Source organism: Papio anubis, chromosome 3, assembly GCF_008728515.1.
Source record: "Papio anubis isolate 15944 chromosome 3, Panubis1.0, whole genome shotgun sequence".
Lineage (NCBI taxonomy): Eukaryota > Metazoa > Chordata > Mammalia > Primates > Cercopithecidae > Papio > Papio anubis.
The window spans coordinates 81,065,004-81,085,738 of record NC_044978.1 but is presented as its reverse complement, the minus strand read 5'-3'; the positions used below and the strand labels follow the sequence as shown (position 1 = coordinate 81,085,738).

Below are 20,735 nucleotides of genomic sequence, written 5' to 3'. Positions count from 1 at the left end.
TTGCATTTCAGGTGGAACACTATTGCCTATATGTATGACACATCTTTTTTTTTTTTTTTTTTTTTTTTTTTGAGACGGAGTCTCACTCTGTCACCCAGGCTGGAGTGCAGTGGCACAATCTCGGCTCACTGCAACCTCTGGGTTCAACCCTCCTGAGTTCAAGTGATTCTCCTGCCCCAGCCTCCCAAGTGGCTGCGATTACAGGCATGTGCCACCACGCCTGGATAATTTTAGATTTGTTTTTGTTTCAGTTGTGGTAAAGTACACATAACATAAACTTTACCCTCTTAACCTTTTTTTTGTTTGTTTTTTGAGACAGAGTCTCATTCTGTCATCAGGTTGGAGTGCAGTGGCATGATTTTTGGCCCACTGCAACTTCTGCCTCCCGGGTTCAAGCAATTCTCATGCATCAGCCTCCTGAGTAGCTGGGATTACACGTGCCTGCCACCACACCCGGCTAATTTTACTGGTTTTTAGTAGAGACAAGATTCCGCCATGTTGGACAGGCTGGTCTCCAACTCCTGACCTCAGGTGATCCACCTGCCTTGGCCTCCCAAAGTACTGGGATTACAGGTGTGAGCTACCATGCCCAGCCCCTCTTAACCATTTTTACGGGGACAGTTCAGTGGCCTTATATGTTCACATTGTTGTGTAATCATCAGCACTATCCATCTCCAGAATTCCTTTTCATCTTGCAAAATTGAAATTCTGTACCCATTAAACAGCAACTCCCCATTCTCCCTGCTCCCATCCCTTGGCAACCACTGTTCTGCTTTTTTTCTATGAATTTAACTATTCTAGTTACTTCATATATGTGGAATCATATAATGTTTGTCCTTTTGTGACAGGCCTATTTCACTCAGCATAGTATCTTCATGGTTCATCCATGTTGTAGCATGTGCCAGAATCCCTTTCCTTTTTCAGCTGAGTAATATTCCACTGTATGCATAGACCACATTTTGTTTATCCATTCATCTATCAATGGACACTTGAGCTGCTTTGATTTTTTGGTTATTGTGAATAATGCTGCTTGAACATGATTGTACAAATATCTGTTCAAGTGGCTGTTTTCAGTATTTTGGGGTATAGGATTTTTGATGAATTGCTGTACTGTTTTCCCAGCAGCTGCACCATTTTACAGTGCATCAGCAATACACAAGGGGTTCCTGTTTCTCCATGTTCTTGCCAACACTTGTTTTGTCCTTTTTTTCATTTTTTTCATTTTTTTTTTTTTTTTTTTTTTTTTTTTAAGTAATAGTCATCCTGATGGATATGAATAGATCAGAGGTTTTTAGCATTATACTGTGATGGACATTAGAGATTTCATTAATCTCCTTAATGGCTCCCAGAAGGTTGGCGAAGATTCCTTCTCTGACCTTTGTTTTACATATTGGCCTTCAATATGCATTCTTAAGGAGAAAGGTGTTCATGGCTAAAATGTTTGAGAGTCCCACACTGAATGATCTCTGGGTTGCTTTCTCTCAAAACTGATGATCCTGATTAAACAATAAATGCTTTTGCCAGTCTCTTAAAGTAGTTGAGAAACTAGGTGTCTTAGTTTCCCTTCTGTGATAGAGAAGAAACCTGTGCTGGAGAGCAGTGAGCTTGTGTGTCTGTGGCCATCTCTGGCCTGATTCACACATGTGCCCCTCACAGACAGGCGCAGACACAGGGTTGGCATGCCTCTGGCCTTACGTACAGCCTCTTTGGTGAAAGGTATAAGACACATTCACATGTTGGAGTGAATTAAGCTCACATCCATTGTGAAATCACAGGGCTGGGTACCGCTTAAAGAATATTGATCTTGCACTGGGCAACACATAGCAACTGCCCTCCATTTCCCCTTTTACCTAGCATCACAACCACCAGTACTAGAAAGCAGTTAATCTGCTCACCAAAATAACAGAGAGAGACTTTTGTAGCATTTTTTCCACTCAGGAATTGACTAAAGACTCTGGCTGTTAGCTCCTTTTTTTCTTACTATCCTTTTCAAACTAATAATGTGATTTCTCATAATTTTAAAGTAACTTGAAGCTTACACAAAGTTTGTCATAAAGGTTTCTAGCAACAAAACCAGTCATGACTTCTTGAGAACTTATTTCTAAAATAATTTACAAATTGAGGCTTATGAAAAAATAGCTCTGTCATTCAAGTGTTCATTTCATGAGTATGAAATATCTCCCTTGTGCTAGACATCTGGGCAGGTAAAAAGTAAGATGCGATTGCTGCTCTTGAGAAACCCACTGTCTAGTGGAAGAAGTACAGGTATGAACAACTAATTGTAATGTAGGCACAGACAGCCTACCTGTCATATCTGGGATTTGATCTGAAACAGATGAAAGTTTTAATAGTTTACATACCTTGCCTTAAAGTATGGTTTCTAAATACTTAAGATGTGATATGACATATAGTGTGTATATATATATCTTATGCTAAGGAAAAAGGGACATTAAAAAAGCTTATGTTAAAAAAAGATATATGTATACATTGTACTGCCTTTATGTTTATGAAATTTGTATTTACTGGAAATACTAGTTGGCCTGCAGATAGGAGTGTGCCTAACCACCCTATATTGGGATTTGTGGTAACGGCAGCTTGAGAATCTGAAGTGGATGATGCAACAGCACTTTTGAAAAGGTGTCTCCATGCTATCTTGATTTCATCATCTAAAGTTGGTATTGGCAAAGAGAAGATAAGTGTTCAGATAAGATAACTGGATATCCCAGTTACCCTGATTTGATCATTACACATTTTAGGTAAGTATCAAAATGTCATATGTACCCCAAAAATATGTACAGCTATTACATACCAGTTTTTTAAAGAAAAAAAGGTTGGTATGGTTAGCTTTTCTATTTCAAGTGTATCATTCATCTTTCACTTCTGGGATTTCTCCTATGCTCTGGTTGGTTAATAACTTTTATTCTGAAATCAGTGAGATTCTTATGATATGAAATAGTCTATAACCAGTTAAGTTTGTATTTCTCTGTTCTGTTCACATTCTGGGGACTGGGCTGCCATTACATAACTGAGCAGCCATTGGTGGTTCACACCAGCTGCACACCCAGTTATTTTCTTTCAGTATTCCTGTGCAAAAGATCTGCTATATCTGTAAATCACTAGAGGCACAAAGAAGAAGTGATTACCTCTACTAAGGGTTGGGAGAAGTTTCACTAAAGGAGATGTGGTGTCCATATTAGATTATGAAGAGTTGAAGTCCATGAATTAGCAATGAGGGAGCAGGACATGTCTGGCAGAGGAGACCACATGAGCAAGGGCACAGAGCCATGAGATAGCACAGAGGAGGGAGACGTGTGGTGTGGCTGGGGAAGACTACAAATCAGGTTACTACTGTCCTAAGCATTTGTTATTTAGCAGTTATTTATTGAACAGCTATCATGTTCAAGGCATGTGATAAGTACTAAGGGATACAAAGACCAAATCAATTTCAGCCATTAAGGGATTTTAAATCTAGGAAACAAAAAACCCCAAGCTATTGTGATGTGCCAGGCATCACTGCAGGTTTTTGACTTGTATTAACTCATTTAACCCTCCCAGCAACCCTATTGCCCCTGTTTTATAGATGAGGAGACAGCCTGCTGAGGTTAAGGAATGTTTTCCATCCCCCCACTTGGCACACAGGCTCTGGAGTCTGGCCCTTGCCTGTCTCGGTGCTGTTTCAGGCTATTGCCCTCAGACCCCCCATGTCTTCCAGGGTCAAGAAAGGTGTGTGCACAGGCAGCTTGAGCTCCCTGTCACGTGTAGACAGAATAATGTGCCTTCCCCAAAGGCAGTTATGAGAATCAGAGGGGATAATTTATGAGAAGTGCAAGCTGTCTGAGAGTAGGGGATTTTGTTATGTTCACCTTACAGGGTAGGTGTTCAGTCAATAGACTGTAGTCAGTGAAGGAATTAATGCAGTAGCATGCCTAGTGTGGTGCTCTAAGTGGTAGTTTTGGTCCATCCCTAGGGGAGCACAAGTCTTGGGCAAAGGATCAAAAGCACATACCTCTGAGAAGCCAAGTGTTTTTGTCTGTAACCTTTGATCATTCAACAGGAAGCATTTTCTAACCTCTGCATTTTTTTACCCTACAAAGGCTTCCTTGCTGTCCAAGTTGTGGTATACTCCAGTGTATCTACCTGGCTTTCAAGAGAAACATAGCACTTCTTGTTCTGTTTGTAGCCTCAAACCAACATGTAACCAAAAGCTGTGAATGAATAATCACTTGAAGGACTCCAGATTTTATTCAGGAGGAATAACTGGAAACCATAATCATGAACTTCCATATCTGTCATAGGAAAAAGGTTGACCTCAGCAGCAATGAGGGATAATTCTTTCAAGAAAGGAATGAAGAAAGAAAGATAGAAAAGAGATTTTTAAGGTCAAAAAGAAGCAGCTGAAGAATGTGTGTAGGACAGCCTTAGGAGTTACTACACTTCAAGACCTGGGTGTCTGCTAGAGGAAGGAACATTACCCTGCGGGGATGATGTTTGAGTTTTACTTTAAGAAGATGAAACAAATATCTGTTAAGGGTTGGGAGAGCTGAGCTTGGAGGCTGAAAGCCCAGCTGGGAGGCTATTGTTAAAGAGTTAAGATGCCCCTAAACTAGTGTTCAGGGTGTTATGTGGTACTAAAAGGAATGTTAAACCAAGTGATAACACTGTATTCAGTTTAAATGTTTATTTGATACTGTAACTTACCATATACACCTTTCTTTCTTTCTTTCTTTCTTGTCTGTATTGGATATTCCTAATCAAGATACTTCTTTCTTAATATTTGATCTTATGGTTGCCAAAAAGATTAGATGAAGCCATTGTTTTTCAAACTAGGGTCTTTGGGGATCTAAAACTTACATTAAAAAAGTCTTAAAATTTGCCTCTTTTTGGATGATCCTAGAATTAATATAAATGTATTCTGGATGATTTGAATGTACCAGGCATAATGAGATCTGAGATACCCATGCCCTTATGTGCATTTGTGTTCATATTATTTGTGCCAAGTGAAGCCACAGTGTCTCTTCCAAGGACATTTTGCCTTGAGTTGAAGAAAGAAAAGTGGTGGGAGAATGGAGCAATTACAGGCACTTGATAATGTTGTTGTTAGGACTTTGAATGCTAAAGAATGGAGCCTCACAATGGTCAGTACGGTATTTATGTTGTAAATGTGTGTTGTCCAGATTCTTTCTTTGGAAGAATAATTAGTTATAGGCATAATGGTAACTGTGATGAATTTTCCTCTTCCAAATATCAAAAACAGTCATATGCTCATTTAATCCAGATTTTAATATCATAATTGTCTGTTTCAAAAGAACAAACTACATAACTGTGAAGTGACGCTTCATTAAAATTGACATTTGACCTTGGAGAACTGGTTAAATAAAATTAAATGAGATAGGATAGGCCTGGTGTCTGGCATTTGGAATGCACTGTCTATCGGAGCTGGTACTAGGGCTGGCAAACCTCAGTGGGCTCTGGTTTCAGTTGGTTGTGGAGTCTTTCAAGGAATTTCTTCTCTAGGAGATTCAGGATTTTCTCTCAGCATTGTGGCCTGGGGAGAAGAAAGGAGGATCAAAGCTCAAAGGTGGTGGTTAGTCAGCCAGGAGCAGGCAGGTGACCATCAAGGATCTGTACAGGGGATGGTAGATGCAAGTGTGGCCAGACGTCAAGGCTAGAAGAGCACTATTGCAGAGAAAGGGGCTGGAACAAACATAATCAGGGAAACAAGTGCAGGGCTTGACCTTCAAGAAAGGAATTAAGAAGCAAGCTTTATGTAGGAGTGATGGAGCAAGACCCTGATGTGAAGAGTCCCAGGCAGGAGGCCTAGTGGGGCTTGACCTTTCCTTGGGGAATGTGTGGGGGAGGAGTCTTCCCAGTAGTATCTTCAGGATAGCGTCTGGAACTTTCAGAGAGCAACAGGAATACTTTGGAACTCAATTGGTTTAGAGCTTCTCAGTGGTTTGAGGAGATAGATGGCAACCCAGGAGTGGCTGGTGTAGGCAGGGATAGGGATCAGGGCCAACAGGTCATTTTAGGGCAGTGCTCAGCACCTGGGGGTGTTTTTAAAAGTAGGAATGACTAGGCACCACCCCAGGCTAGAGGAATTCAAATATCTGTAGGTGGGGCCTGGGTTTTGGGCTTTTAAAATATTCCCAGTTGTTTCTAATCTGTGCCAGATTGGAGCACAGATCTTAGAGCAGTGGTTCTGAAACCTTGGTGAGCATCAGAATCACTTGGAAGGCTTGCTAAACCGCAGCTCACTGGGCCCTACTCAGAGTTTGATGCATTGGGTCTGGAGTGGAGTCTGAGAATTTGCATTTCTAACAAGTCCCTGGGTGATTGTTGCTGCTGGTCCATGACCCACACTTTGAGAACCCCTGTCCTAAAACCACAAAAGGGTGAGGGTGTTCTGTGTTGCTTTTGAGTCTGTAATACTGACATGGAAACTGTCATTTGTCTGGGTAGGTGCTCTTGTTTATCGAGTAATTTTTGCTATTACTGTGACTTTGATTGAAGCTGAAGGATTCTTGTTGAGGGTGTGTATTAGTTTCACTTAGTAGCCCTGCGGCCTTAGACACGTTATTTAACCTCTCTAAGCATCAGTTTTCCTCATCTATAAAATGGATTAGGGTTGTTGGATTAATCAGAAATAGTTTTGGAAAATGCAGATTATGAACCTGGCACATAGTAGATGCTCAGTACGTGGCACCTCTTATTTTTGCTGCATTTGGCTTCTTTTCAAAAGCTTCTTTCTGAGGGTAGGTAGAGATTGACTTCTGTTGGCTGTCTCAGCTCTTAGAGATCTCATAGAAGAAATAAGACAAGTGCACTCATAATTCAGAAATAAATGATGTGGCCTTCAGGTGGCCTATGGCTGCTCACCCATGCTTAAGAGTGTCTTAGCCTTTCGAACCAGTCTGGGATAAAAGTTGTGCAGTTTTTATGGTCCAAATGAGAGAAAGGAATAGCCTATCTAATATCTTGAGTCCATCTCTGTGATGGCCCATTTAGACTAACGCACCAGCAGGAGATGAACACCAACTCCATGTGGATAGATTAGTCAAAGAACATTGGACCTATAATCCTGTGGATATTTTATTAAGCATCTAATATGTACCAGGCATCAGGTTTGTATGTTGTTCATGCATTGATTGCTCACTGTGGGTCATGGGTCGGGCACTGGGGTTTGTAAAGATGATTAAGACTTGAGGTTGCCCTTAGAAGTTGCTGACCTTGTGTCTCTAGGGTATGACTGTAAGAAATGATGGCAAGGAACCTTGCACTTTTAGATTGGGTTGATCTCTGCACGTGGGTAAAATGAAAATGCTACTATAACTTGAAATCACTTGAAGTTATGCTATAGTGGTAGTTTATTGCAACACAATAAATTGTGACCTGCATCACAGAGATTTACCATATAATGGAAAAATTTAAGGAGAATTAAAATTTCTCTTGTTTACCTGTATTTTCTCCTTTCAGACCTAACCATATGCACTTTACATTCAAGCAGGAGCATCCTTTCTATCTATGTCTGTGAAATGTCTACACTATAAGATTTATTTTGTATTTTCCTGAAGCTTTGTGAGATAATCAAGGAAAGAAAAGCTAAAGTAAAAAGAATTTTTTTTAAAAAGTCTGCCAGGAATAACCATTTACAGCATACAATTGTTGCCTTCTCACTAGACCAGGTATGCAAGTGTAGGCATTTTGGAGAGTCCGAAATTATAGAAAATGCTCCAGCCTTTAAACTGAAGTAGGGAGAAAAATTGAGCTTTCCAACCATGATGGGAAGGGAGGTCAGAGGCACCTCGTTCTAACTCTCGTTTGGAGTTTAGGCACAACTGATCAGCATTAACGGTGAAATAGAGACCAAAAGACTGACAGAACAGACTCTTTGTAGAAACAGGACCTAAGGCCATGCCAGGCAAGCATTAAGTCGTGCCCTGCAAACCATACTCTTGTTAAACAGATTTTTAAAATTAACCTACTATAATGTGGCTTACTTTCCAACTTCTTGTATACCATCATGTGACAGCAGACTCCCTTTTCTTAATTTGAGCATTCTTTTGTACTGACTTCAGGTCTTGAGACAAAGCTTAATTCTTTCAGCCAATTGCTAATCTGAAAATCTTTGAATCCACCTATGACTTGTAAGCTCCAGCTTAAAGATATCCCACCTGTTTAGGCTGAACCAATGTTTACTTTCTATGCATTGATTTCTGATGTTACCTACAATTCCTGTCTCCCTAAAATGGACAAAACCAAACCAAACCAACCCTGACTGCCCACCAGCCCACCTCCGGCACTCTCTCTCAGGATGTCTTGAGACTGTTCTCTGGACCATCATCACTCACTGGCACAGAATAAATCTCTTTAAAATATTTTTTCTGTTAACACAGGAGAGCTCATTAGAGTGTCCAGGTTTTTTGTTGGGATTGGTCATGTAACACCCCTACCTGGCAAGTTTGAAAATTCCATACTCAGAAGGAAAGCAGGTATGCATCATAAACTGCATTGTTTGCACACACAGTCTAGGCACAGCAAGGCATACTTATCAGGGAATGCTGAGAACCCTCCTGAAAGATCTAAGTTCCAGATGGCAACCAAGGGCCAACCTTGCTAACAGGCCTTTTTCTAAGGATAGCAGTTTCAGGCCTGCCATGTTAAGTCTTTTCTGCACAAAATTTGCTCTTGCTTTTTTACATTGAATTTATTGAATTGGAGGTTCAAATTTGCATCAGATGATTTGAATCATTGACTAGATGGGCCTTGGTCCATTGCCACTTAGAGGAAAACCTTGGTTTGGATTGATGAGGGTTTTGCTTTGGGGGCGTTGTTTTACTTTGCTGCCTGCCTGCAGCCTGTGGAATGTTTCTGCTGATGGACTGGTTTCCTGCTTGCCTCTGTCCTTGTATCAAGATAACTCATTCCCCGTTGTTCCGGTTGCCCAGTCCTGGTTGTCAGACTTTTTGGTCCTGGGAGCGTTTTCATGCCTTGGTTCCCAGATGGTGCTGATGCAGCCTATGGGTCCACAGGCTCAGACATGAGCCCACCGTGTGCTGCATTCTCAGGGAGCCATGAGTGCAGTTGAAATAACCTTGCATTTAAAACCTGTCTTACCAAACTGTTCTTTGGAAATCTTGCCTTGGGATTTGAACGTCTTTGCCTTTAGGTTTTGCTCTTTTGTTTCTGTTTCTGTTACTCTTTGGTTTTCTGCTTTTGAGTTTTGGTTGCCTGGCTTCAAAAATCTTATATCACAACCATGGTTTGGGACTATTTCTGTCATCTCCTTGTTCTTCTCTGGGCAGGTTCATTCCGGATAACTTGCCCCTCTCCTGCACACTGTTGGTATCATCGAGGTTCCAAAGCAATGGTTTTGCAGGGGGCTTCTCGGATCCTGAGGGGCATCTCAGTTCTACTGTCCTCTTGCATCATTTATGATTGTATTAGGTCATGCCTATCCTCTTGCTTCTGTCCTGAACTGATTGACATACACATGCCTGTAAGGTGATCAAGGTGACCCAATGGTTTGCTTTTAGCCACAATACCTATTCCATGATCCTTGCTGAAGCTATTGCCAGACAGTGATGAAATAGGGATTGATTTGTCACTCACTGTGACTGCGCTTAGCTGGCTGTGTGTGAGCTTGGGCAGCTTCACTAAACATACCCTGTACCCTAGGATTCCTCCCTCAGCCAGGGTGGCATGGTGAAGGCAGGGAATTGCCCATCCTAAATTAGCTGATCCCAAAGACTTCATTTTCATGGGAGTCTTGTCACCAAATAGCCCTTGGGGACAGGAGTCTTTTTGCCACCATTATTAGAGTTTGAAGTCTTACCTATTGCTGATTTAAGGGCTGCAGAAGAGAAGGGCCAAGAGGCCAAGCTGCACAAGGGGCTCCAGCTCCAAGGAGAAAAGGATGGTGGCTGGGGAGTGGGTGCTCTGGGAACAGGCTGCTGAGCACTTTGAAATATGGCTAGTGCCACTGAGGAACTGAATATTTAATTTTACTTAATTCCAATTAATTTAAATAGCCACTTGTAGCTAGTAGCCCCTGAATGGAACAGTTGCAGTGTTAGAATCAGTACAGAGAAGTATCTAAAGCGTGGCCTTCAGGACTTTGATTCAGATTCCGGCTCTGCTGTCTACCCATTGAGTAACCATAGGGACGCTTCTTACCCTTTGACAGTTGTTTTGAGAATTTGCTGTATTCAATATAAAGGGTTTAGAACAGTGCCTCGCAAGAAGTGTGCGTTTAGTTAATATTGACTTCTTGTATGTTCACTCAGTAGTTTGAATGGAATGATAGTAGAATTCATGTGGAATATGAAATGCCACTGCTTTTTGGGGTGGGGTGGGGTGTGTGTGTGTGTGTGTGTGTGTGTGTGTGTATGTGTATGTGTATGTGTGTGTTATGTTTTCTTTCTTTTAAAAAGAAACTGTTCTTTTGTTGCTCTAGGTTGCTGCAGCAACTGGTCACACAGTAGTGTTGGTAGACCAGACAGAGGACATTCTGGCAAAATCCAAAAAGGGAATTGAGGAAAGCCTTAGGAAAGTGGCAAAGAAGAAGTTTGCAGAAAACCCTAAGGTAATTTCTTATTATTGATGTCTTTAAGACAAGTCCTCTGACTGCTTTACATTTGCAGGACAATGGGGGTTTCTGGCTTGCTTTCTTTTTCTTTTTCTTCAGTTTGTTCATGTAAAACTCATTTTTCCATAACTTTAAACCAATATAATAACATAATTATTAAACATTCGGGGGTACTGATTACAAAACAGGAGAAGTAAATAACCATTTTGTTGGGTAGGATTTAAGGTTGAGAAGAAAGCTTGTACAGGTAGTGAACTCATTCTAGAAGAACACTGAGAATTTGGAATTGAAGAACACTTGTTTTGCTAAAAGGATGGAAGAAGAAATGGGAAGATAATTTTTATATTACAAGTTAAGAAGAGAATGATATAATAAATATGGTATTTATAGAAACTAAGAGTGAATAATTCTGCTTTCCAGGAGCAGAAGAGATAGAAGAATTTGAGGAACTCCGTAGAGGTTGGGAAAAAACAGCATGGTGGGATGAGAAGGAGTCAGTGACTGAGGGCCATGCTGCTGTTTCGGTGCACTTTCACGTAGGAGTTTGCATTTAATTAGAAACACAGCACAAATCACCCAAACAAATTTTAATTTACCTTTGTCATCTTATTGAAGTTGCTTAAGATTGATTTCCTTGGGGCTTGGATAGAATTTCTCACTGTATGCAGACAGAGAAAAGTACGCATAGGGCATTTGTTGTTTCTCACTTCAGTTATCTAAGGTGGTATATCTAGATGCTTTTAAAAAATTTTTTTATTATGGTAGAATATATATAACATAAAATTTGCCATTTTAAACTATACAATTCAGTAGCATTAATTACGCCTGCACATTCATACTTCATGTAAGTGGAATCATACAATATTTGTCCTGTGTCTGGCTTATTTCACTTAGCATAAAGTTTTCAAGGTTCATCCATGTTGTAACATGTGTCACAACTTCATTCTTTTTTTTTTTTTTTTTTTCCTGAGGCAGAGTCTCACTCTGTCGCCAGACTGGAGTGCAGTGGTACAATCTCGGCTCACTGTAGCCTCCAACTCCTGGGTTCAAGCAATTCTCCTGCTTCAGCCTCCCGAGTAGCTGGGATTACAGGCGTGCACCACCATGCCCAGCTAATTTTTGTATTTTTAGTAGAGACAAGGTTTCACCATGTTGGCCAGGATGGTTTCAATCTCTTGACCTTGTGATCCACCCACCTGGGCCTCCCAAAGTGCTGGGATTACAGGTGTGAGCCAGCACGCGCCAGCCAACTTCATTCCTGTTTATGGCTTAATATTCCACTGGATTATTATCATATTCCAATTTAATATTCCATTGGATTTATACCACTTTTTTTTTAACCCATTGTATTAGTCTGTTCTGACATTGCTAATAAAGACATGTCTGAGACTGGATAATTTATAAAGGGAAGAGGTTTAATTGACTGATAGTTCCACATGACTGGGAAGGCCTCACAATCATGGTGGAAGGTGAAGGAAGAACAAAATCATGTCTTACATGGCAGCAGGCAAGAGAGAGAGCATGTGCAGGGGAACTGTCCTTTATAAATCACCCCCCCACGGAGCCTGTCCCATGACATGTGGGGATTATTACAATTCAGGGTGAGATCTGGGTGGGGACACAGAACCAAACCATATCACCCATTTATCTGTTAATGGAATTGGGTTGTTTTTACCTTTTGGCTATTTTGTATAATGCTGCAGTGAACATTGGTATACTATTGGTTTGGAGTCTCTGTTTTCAATTCTTTGGGTTATATACCTATAAATAGAATTGCTGGGTTGTATGGTAATCCTATATTTAGCTCTCTGAGGAACCACCAAATTGTTTTCTGTAGTGACTGTACTATTTTACATTCCCATTCCCACCAGCAGTGTACGAAGGTTCCAGTTTCCCCGCATCCTGGCCAACACTTGCTATTTTCCATGTTTGTTTTGTTTTGTTTCTTACTGTAGTCATCTTGGGTGTGAAGTAGTATCTCATTGTGGTTTGTTTTTTTTTTTTTTTTTGGAAATGTGGTCTTGCTCTGCTGCCCAGGCTGGAGAGCAGTGGTCTGATCATAGTTCACTATAGCCTTGAATTCCTAGGCTCAAGCCATTCTCTCACCTGTCCCTTATATTCTTCTTTTTTTGAGACGGAGCCTCGCTCTGTAGCCCAGGCTGGAGTGCAGTTGCACAATCTCGGCTCACTGCAAGCTCCGCCTCCCAGGTTCACGCCATTCTCCTGCCTCACCCTTTTGAGTAACTGGGACTACAGGTGCCCGCTACCACGCCCGGCTAATTTTTTGTATTTTTAGTGGAGACGGGGTTTCACCATGTTATCCAGAATGGTCTGGATCTCCTCCCGAGTAGCTAGGACTATAGATGTGAGCCACCACACCCAGCTAATTAAAAAAAAAATTTTTTTTTTAGAGATGGGGTTGTACTGTGTTGCCCAGGCTGCTCTCAAACTCCTGGCCTCAAGTGATCCTCCCACCTTGGCCTCTCAAAGTGCTAGGATTACAAGCATAAGCCACCGAGTCCTGCAATCATTGTGGTTTTGATATGCATTTTTTTTTCCCAAAGTCTAGTGGCCTTTAAAAGCCAGAGAGGTGACGGTGGAGATAATTTTACCTTCTCTTGGATGAAATTCAAAGAATAAATATCACAGGCAGATTAATGTTAGAAATGCTTGTTCTTTGGTGCTGTAAAGAAATAGCACTTGAACATAAATTTAATTTCCTCAGCAAGGCCACTTTTACTTTTTGCAGAAAGGGTACACTTGCCAGCAGTTTTGCCACAAGAGTACACCGAACAAAGGAGACAGGGTTATTTATCACATGACATGTCCACTTTACTGCTGTGTCAGGTTTCTGTTGGCTGGAACAGAACTTCACATTCAAATGTATTTGTCTTGATTGCCTAGCAACTTAGAACGTTTAAAAAGAGGCAAAGGCAGAGAAGAACAAAGCAAGGAGGAAGTAACTTGTGAAATGCTGAGAAAGGTAAAAACACCTCTAAATAAGGAAGAGGAAGAGGCTGTGACCTAATGCCCACTTGGACCAGTATAAGCATGCCAGGGCAAATGTTTAGGCTAAATTGTGGGATCTAAGAACATAAAGTACATTGATTTCTTTATTACAGCTAGCAGATATTTAAGAATGTTAGCACAGGTCTTAGACTAAATTTTGCTTCTAAGAAAAGTTACTATTTATTCTTAGACGGGAAGGACAGTCTTTTTGAAGAGGAACCTCTACTTTACTTTTTACATTAAGATCTTCTTCACCTGTCCCTTATATTCGTTTTTTTTGAGACGGAGCCTCACTGTGTAGCCCAGGCTAGAGTGTAGTTGCACAATCTCGGCTCACTGCAAGCTCTGCCTCCCAGGTTCACGCCATTCTCCTGCCTCACCCTTTCGAGTAACTGGGACTACAGGTGCCTGCTACCACACCTGGTTAATTTTTTGTATTTTTAGTGAAGACGGGGTTTCACCATGTTATCCAGGATGGTCTGGATCTCCTGACCTCGTGATCCGCCCGCCGCGGCCTCCCAAGGTGCTGGGATTACAGGAGTGAGCCACCACGCCTGGCCCACCTGTCCCTGATATTCTTAATCGTAGTGGGACCCCACACAGGGGATGTGTTATGAGGAGGGTCCAGACAGATGAGATTATAAGAGCCTTGGCCTGAGGATTGGAGTCTAGGACAGAGTGAGCTTGACCCAGATAGCCTGCATTTTCCCCTTGTTTACAAACTTTCAGCTAATTATCTCCTTGGGCTGAGTTTTTGAGCGACACCCTAAAGATAAAAGGATAGCCTCTGTACTCAAGTTGCTCAGCTCTGGCTAGCTACTTCTCAGAAGTCTATACTCCTGAGATTTCTCTCCTCTGCCAGGGACACCACTGAGGAGGGAGGTGTCAGTTTCACTTTGCCTAGTTGACATACTATGTTTATCTAGCTCTATACTGACCACCAGTATAATAGCTACTCACAAGTGGCTACTGAGTGCTTGAAATGTGGCTAGTCTACATGGAGATGTGCTCTCAGTGTAAAATATACACTAGATTTTAAAGCTGTAATAGGGGAAAAAATACATAAAACATCTCAATGTTTTTAAATATTGATTACCTGTTGAAATGATGGCATCTTAGATATATTGGGTTAAATAACATTAATTTTACCTGTGAATGTCTTTTCCCTTTTTTTTTTTTTTTTTGAGACGAAGTCTCGCTCTGTCGCCCAGGCTGGAGTGCAGTGGTGCAATCTCAGCTCACTGCAAGCTCCACCTCCCGGGTTCACGCCATTCTCTTGCCCCAGCCTCCCGAGTAGCTAGGCAGGTAGATCTCAGCTGTTCTACAGAAATATTCTACTAGCCACCTTAAAAAAAGGGAAAAGAGGCCGGGCGCGGAGGCTCATGCCTGTAATGCCAGCACTTTGGGAGGCCGAGGCGGGCGGATGGAGACCAACCTGGCTAACATGGTGAAACCCCGTCGCTACTAAAAATACAAAAAAATTAGCTGACCTTGTGATCTGCCTGCGCCCGGCCTCTTTTCCCTTTTTTTAATGTGGCTAGTAAAGTATTTCTGTAGAACAGCTGAGATCTAGCTGCTTATTCCATGATGATTTTGGATGCCTTTGCTGATTATGACTATTTTGATGCCCTGGGGACAAATTACACCATGAAATAAAATGGCGGCTTATAGAGGCACCATCTCCGATTCTGTCCTTATTGAGGTCAGTGGAAACCTGGAGTCACAGGAGGAAAATGAGGAAACAATGAAAACTGCGAGCTCTTTGGCAGCGGAGGCTGTGTCTAGCTTGTTTGGGAAACAACGGTTTCAGGCACACGACTGGCAATAATTGTTTGATAAATGCTAAGTCGGCTTTGTTACCCTGGCTCTTGCCCTTGCTCTAATAGGAGCTAGTCTCTGCTTTTATTAGAGATGGATAGTCAGCACCACCTCAAGACTAGTGGATGGTGCGGAGCTGTGGAAGGATAAATTACAGGCTTCGTGGACACTTTGAGAACAGATAGGGTGGGCCAGTACAGGTGCTCTGAACACCCAGTTTACTAACGGGAGCAGAGCTAAGAACTTGATTTCCAGTGAGCCCGGTGAATGTTCTCTTCTTCCTCCCACTACATTAGGCTGGCGGTGAATTTGTGGAGAAGACCTTGAGGAGCATAGCGACCAGCACGGATGCAGCCTCTGTTGTCCACAGCACAGACTTGGTGGTGGAAGCCATCGTGGAGAATCTGAAGGTGAAAAACGAGCTCTTCAAAAGGCTGGACAAGTTTGCTGCTGAGTATGTAACCTCTGGACAATTTTTTTTTTTTACTTTGTTTTTCATTTTTATTTTTTGTTTTTATAGATTTGTGGGTGCAAGTGCAGTTTTGTTCCATGCATATGTTATGTAATGGTGAAGTCTGGGCTTTTAGTATACTCATCACCCACATAGTGAATACTGTACCCAAATAGGTAATTTTTCAGCCCTCACCACCCTTCTACTTTTTGGAGTCTCCAGTGTCTTTTATTTCCCTCTGTATGTCCATGGGTACCTGTTACGTAGCTATCACTTATATGTGAGAACATATGGTATTTGACTGAGTTGTTTCACTTAAGATAATGGCCTTCATTGCTGTTCATGTTGCTTCAAAAAACATGATTTTATTCTTTTTTATAGCTGAGTAGTATTCCATGGTGTATATATGCCCCATTTTCTTTAATCAGCCATTGATGGACACTTAGGTTGATTTCATGTCTTTGCTGTTGTGAATAGTGCTGCAGTAAACATATGAGTGTAGGGATCTTTTTGATAGAATAAGTTATTTTCCTTTGCATATATACACAATAGTGGGGCTGCTGGATCGCATGGTAGTTCTATGTTTAGTTTTTGAGAAATCTCCATACTGTTTTCCTTAAAGGTTGTACTAATTTACATTGCCTTAGCAGCATGCATGGGTTCCCTTTTCTCCAGATCCTCACCAACATCTGTTGTTTTTGACTTTTTAATAAAAGCCATTCTGACTGGTATCAGGTGCTAAACTCATTGTGGTTTTAATTTCCATTTCTCTGTTGATTAGTGATACTGAGCATTTTTTCATATGTTTATTGACCACTTGTGTGTCTTTTTTTGAAAAATATCTGTTTATGACCCCTGGACATTCTTGACAGGGGTTGAGGGGTCCCTCCCTGGGCCTTGAACTTCCCTCGTTGTTTATTGTCTTCTCCCAGGAAGGGATCCTCTAACCAAGTTCATCCACCTCCCTCTCTCCTACCCCTCAGCTATTTCAAGAAGAGCCAGTATGGTTTCCTTTGTTCTTCATCCTCCCGCTCCCAGTTTGCTTCCGAGGCTTGGGCTGCCCTGATCTGATCCTTGTCCTACATGAGGGTAGAATTACCCATGGTAACCTTCATGGGTCCATCCAGGGACAGGCCTATATGTTTCTTGAAGTGTGTGGGTCTTGAGTACTCCTATGCTGGAGAATGGAGGAGGCTTAGGTCCTCAAAACACGAAACTGCTCTTATGTTCCTTGGTTCATTTCACACTGGCATCTGGAGGCTGCAGAGACATCTGACAGCAGACAGTTAAGGACATGTAAGGTACTCCTGTACTCTATTCTCGGGCGTAGGAGTACCCTACGGGTCCTTAACTGTCTGCCAAGGACTCTCAGAGCAGTTCTGTGTTTCCTCCTTTTTTTGGATGGAGCAAACAGAATGGTGTAATTGAAGGGATTGCCTGTAGGCAGAGAGGTCTTTCCTGTTTTGAGCTTGTACTCTTGGGAGCGTTAAAGGAGCATTGACTTCTTAGCTGCCTGGCTTCCTGGGTGGAATTCTTCCTGGCAGAATGTACCTCGGGATCCAGAGCCTTCGAGTGTGTGGCACTTGACCCACTGATCAGTGCTCTTCTAGTGATTTGCTTGACTATACTTCATGCTTCTTGGTTGGAATTGAATGGCAGAATAAGATTATATGACAAAAACAATTCTCAGGGCACTTCCAGTGGGCAGTGGCTAAAGAGAGACACTTGCCTACCGGCTCGCCAGATTGTCAACCTTCAGAGATGGGTGGCCTTGTGGCCAGAGAGGCCCTGCCCCTGACAAAGAGACTTGCCTTTCTGTCATCTGTACATCACTGCCAGTCAGTGTCCTTGTGCGTTTCACACTGGCATCTAGAGGCTGCAGAGACATCTGACAAAAACAGAAGAACTTGTGGGACCAGGGCTGGCTCCCAGGCCAACAGGGAGCCCTTTAGAATAATAAACACCCATCCCAAAAAAGGGAGTTTTGTCAAGCAGTTTGATCTTTATTGAAAAGATTGGTCATTCTTGGTGACAGTGAAAGGCCTGACTGCCCTCCGTTGTCTGTGTCTGCTACAGAAGGATCATTGGGGAAAGTCATGGGCCTGGTGCCGACCCCCCACCACCTCCGACCTTGGAAAGGTCCTCAGTTTCATCATCTGTAATGTGAGTCGAAGGGTTTGGGGTAAATAATTTCCTAGACCTTTCTGACTCTAACTCTCCAACAGTAGCTTCCCTCATGGGTAAAATAGGAGCAGCAGCACTGGTACCTGTTTTATAGAGTTATTTAGGAAATTCCTTTAATTTAGCTCACATTTCCTGAGTGCCTGTGTGTATCAGGCACTACACTAGGCTCTTTCACCTGCAGTGATGCAAAACAGATATGACATGTGAAAGGAAGACATGACCCATAGTCACACCGAAGATGTGGCTTTGCTTCTGACCTTCTCCAGATTTCTTGGCACTGTTTGTTTTTGTTTTAGATCACCACCATTACTGAATGCTTGCTACGTTTTTTAAACAGCTGTATTGAGAGGTACTTTATTGGCAAGTTTTACAGTTCCATCCTATAATGGGAGAAGAAAATACAGTCAAGTGATACATTTCCCGTTGGAAGCCCTGATGAAACAGTTGCATCCTGGAGAGGAACATGACTTCTCTAGCAGCAGCCTAAGACACACTAATGAAAAGTATGACCAGGCCCACAGGCAGCCTGAGCGAAGTCCTGACTTTACCGTTTAGACAAAGTACAGACTGTTGGATCCTTTGCCGTCCCCACCACCCCTCCTGTCTTCTTGATGCCAGGGTCTGAGGGCATTGCTAATCATCATTGTGCTTGTGTTGTCGATTTTCTTTTAGAACATTTAAGAGAAAAGTAGTTTTGGCCGGGCGCGGTGGCTCAAGCCTGTAATCCCAGCACTTTGGGAGGCCGAGACGGGCGGATCACGAGGTCAGGAGATCGAGACCATCCTGGCTAACACGGTGAAACCCCGTCTCTACTAAAAAATACAAAAAACTAGCCGGGCGAAGTGGCGGTTGCCTGTAGTCCCAGCTACTCGGGAGGCTGAGGCAGGAGAATGGCGTGAACCCGAGAGGAGGAGCTTGCAGTGAGCTGAGATCCGGCCACTGCACTCCAGCCTGGGCTACAGAGCAAGACTCTGTCTCAAAAAAAAAAAGAAAAGTAGTTTTTTTGGTACCTGAGTGTTAGAATGGGAAAAACAAAAGATGGTTCAAGACAGGTGTGTCCAGGAAAATATAAGATACTTTATTTTTTTTTATTATTGTTTTTTTGAAACTGAATCTCGCTCTGTCACCCAGGCTGGAGTGGAGTGACGTGATCTCAGCTCACTGAAACCTCTGCCCCCGGGTTCAAGCGATTCTCCTGCCTCAGTCTCCCTAGTAGCTGGGATTACAGGCATGCACTACCATGCCCAGCTAATTTTTATATTTTTAGTAGAGATGGGGTTTTGCCATGTTGGCCAGGCTCATCTTGAACTCCTGACTTAAAGTGATCCACCCGCCTCAGCCTCCTAAAGTGCTGGAATTACAAGTGTGAGCCACCGTGTCCAGCCCAGAGTACACTTTTTTTGTAGACAAAAAGACAGTCCTGTGTTTAATATGTAAACACAATGTCTTGAGAGAAGACAGTGTGAGACCTTTAGGAACAGAGTCAGCCTGACCCTCTTGGGAGGGGCAGAAACAGAGGTCTGCTGATCATTTCCTCCTTCTGATAAAATGCGCCGGAGTGCCTTGGACTGGTGAGACCTGGAACCGGGCTCTGATGTCACTTTGTTTTACCAAATGTGCCCGAGTTTCCCATTTTTGCAGGTGAATGGCCCTTCAAACGTTCTATGAAAAGGGGTATTACGATTGTAATACTAATCTTTAAAATAACCCTTTCTTTTCTTAAGGGGAGTATGGAGCCACAGCTGGCTCAGCCTTGGGCCCAGGCTGTCTCTGCTCTGCTGTTGTGGTTCCAGGTGCTTGTGGTGCAGGTTGTGTGGTTGAAGAGTGCTTGTGTTGCCCACACACATTGTTATTGGAAGAAGATCTTTATTTCATTACCTTCTGTAATGGGGAATACTTTTTATTTTTTTCCCCAATGACCAAAGCGAGAAACTTTGAAAACTGAAATATTAAGACCTTAAAAAATGTCATTTTTTTTTAAAAAAAAGGAAAGCCTGGCCTTTAAATGGCCTACTTTGGAAGCTGTTGGAGAAGGCAGATGTGCTCCTACCTGGAAAGAGAAGTCTCTCCACTGCCTACCCACACTGGCCTCACCTTTTACCTCTCTTCCCTCCTTTCCAAATAACTGGTTTCTTCCCCCTTCTCTTCCTCCTCTCCTCCCACCGGACTTAAGCAGATTATAGTATTGCTTTTTAGGTAAGCAGGAACCCCCAAGTCTGGTCAGTAAGGGATCCTTGCCTTTCCTGCCGTGTCACAGGCCATCTTGGTTGGCATCAGCACCAGACCGGTTTGTATGTTTTTATCCACAAGGTGGCGCTGCAGGAAAGCCTGGAAGTTGGCCTTTTTAAAGCTTTTCCTCTCATGCCTTTGGCACCCCACTTTACTGTGACCTTAAAAAACTAAATTTGGTTTAAGTCAGTATGGATTTTTTTAAATTAATAAGTTAGTGTTTTATATATGCATATGCCTATATCCTCTTTTCCCCAGATCTACCTGTGTAACCTTAAAATTTTTTTGAACCATGTTGGTTTCCTTGTTTTAATTTTTATTTCCATCCAATGGAAAAATAAAGCTTTTCACTTGAGGGAAAGTATCTTAATTCATGTTTATTATCAGATGTTTCTGATTGAGGATTTATGTGTTCATTTAGACTTTTGTCTTTTAGGTCTCTTTCTTTCATTATTCTTT

The 20,735-nt window shown here is 42.2% G+C and overlaps 1 protein-coding gene across 1 annotated transcript in view; it reads left to right on the top strand.

Annotated features, from left to right (window-relative positions):
• Positions 1–20,735, top strand: part of HADH (hydroxyacyl-CoA dehydrogenase) — a 45,791-nt gene that overhangs the window by 9,071 nt on the left and 15,985 nt on the right. The window contains exons 2-3 of the mRNA XM_003899073.3: positions 10,454–10,582; positions 15,709–15,866. Of these exons, the coding sequence (XP_003899122.2) occupies positions 10,454–10,582; positions 15,709–15,866 (287 nt within the window). The remainder of the gene's footprint in view (positions 1–10,453; positions 10,583–15,708; positions 15,867–20,735) is intronic.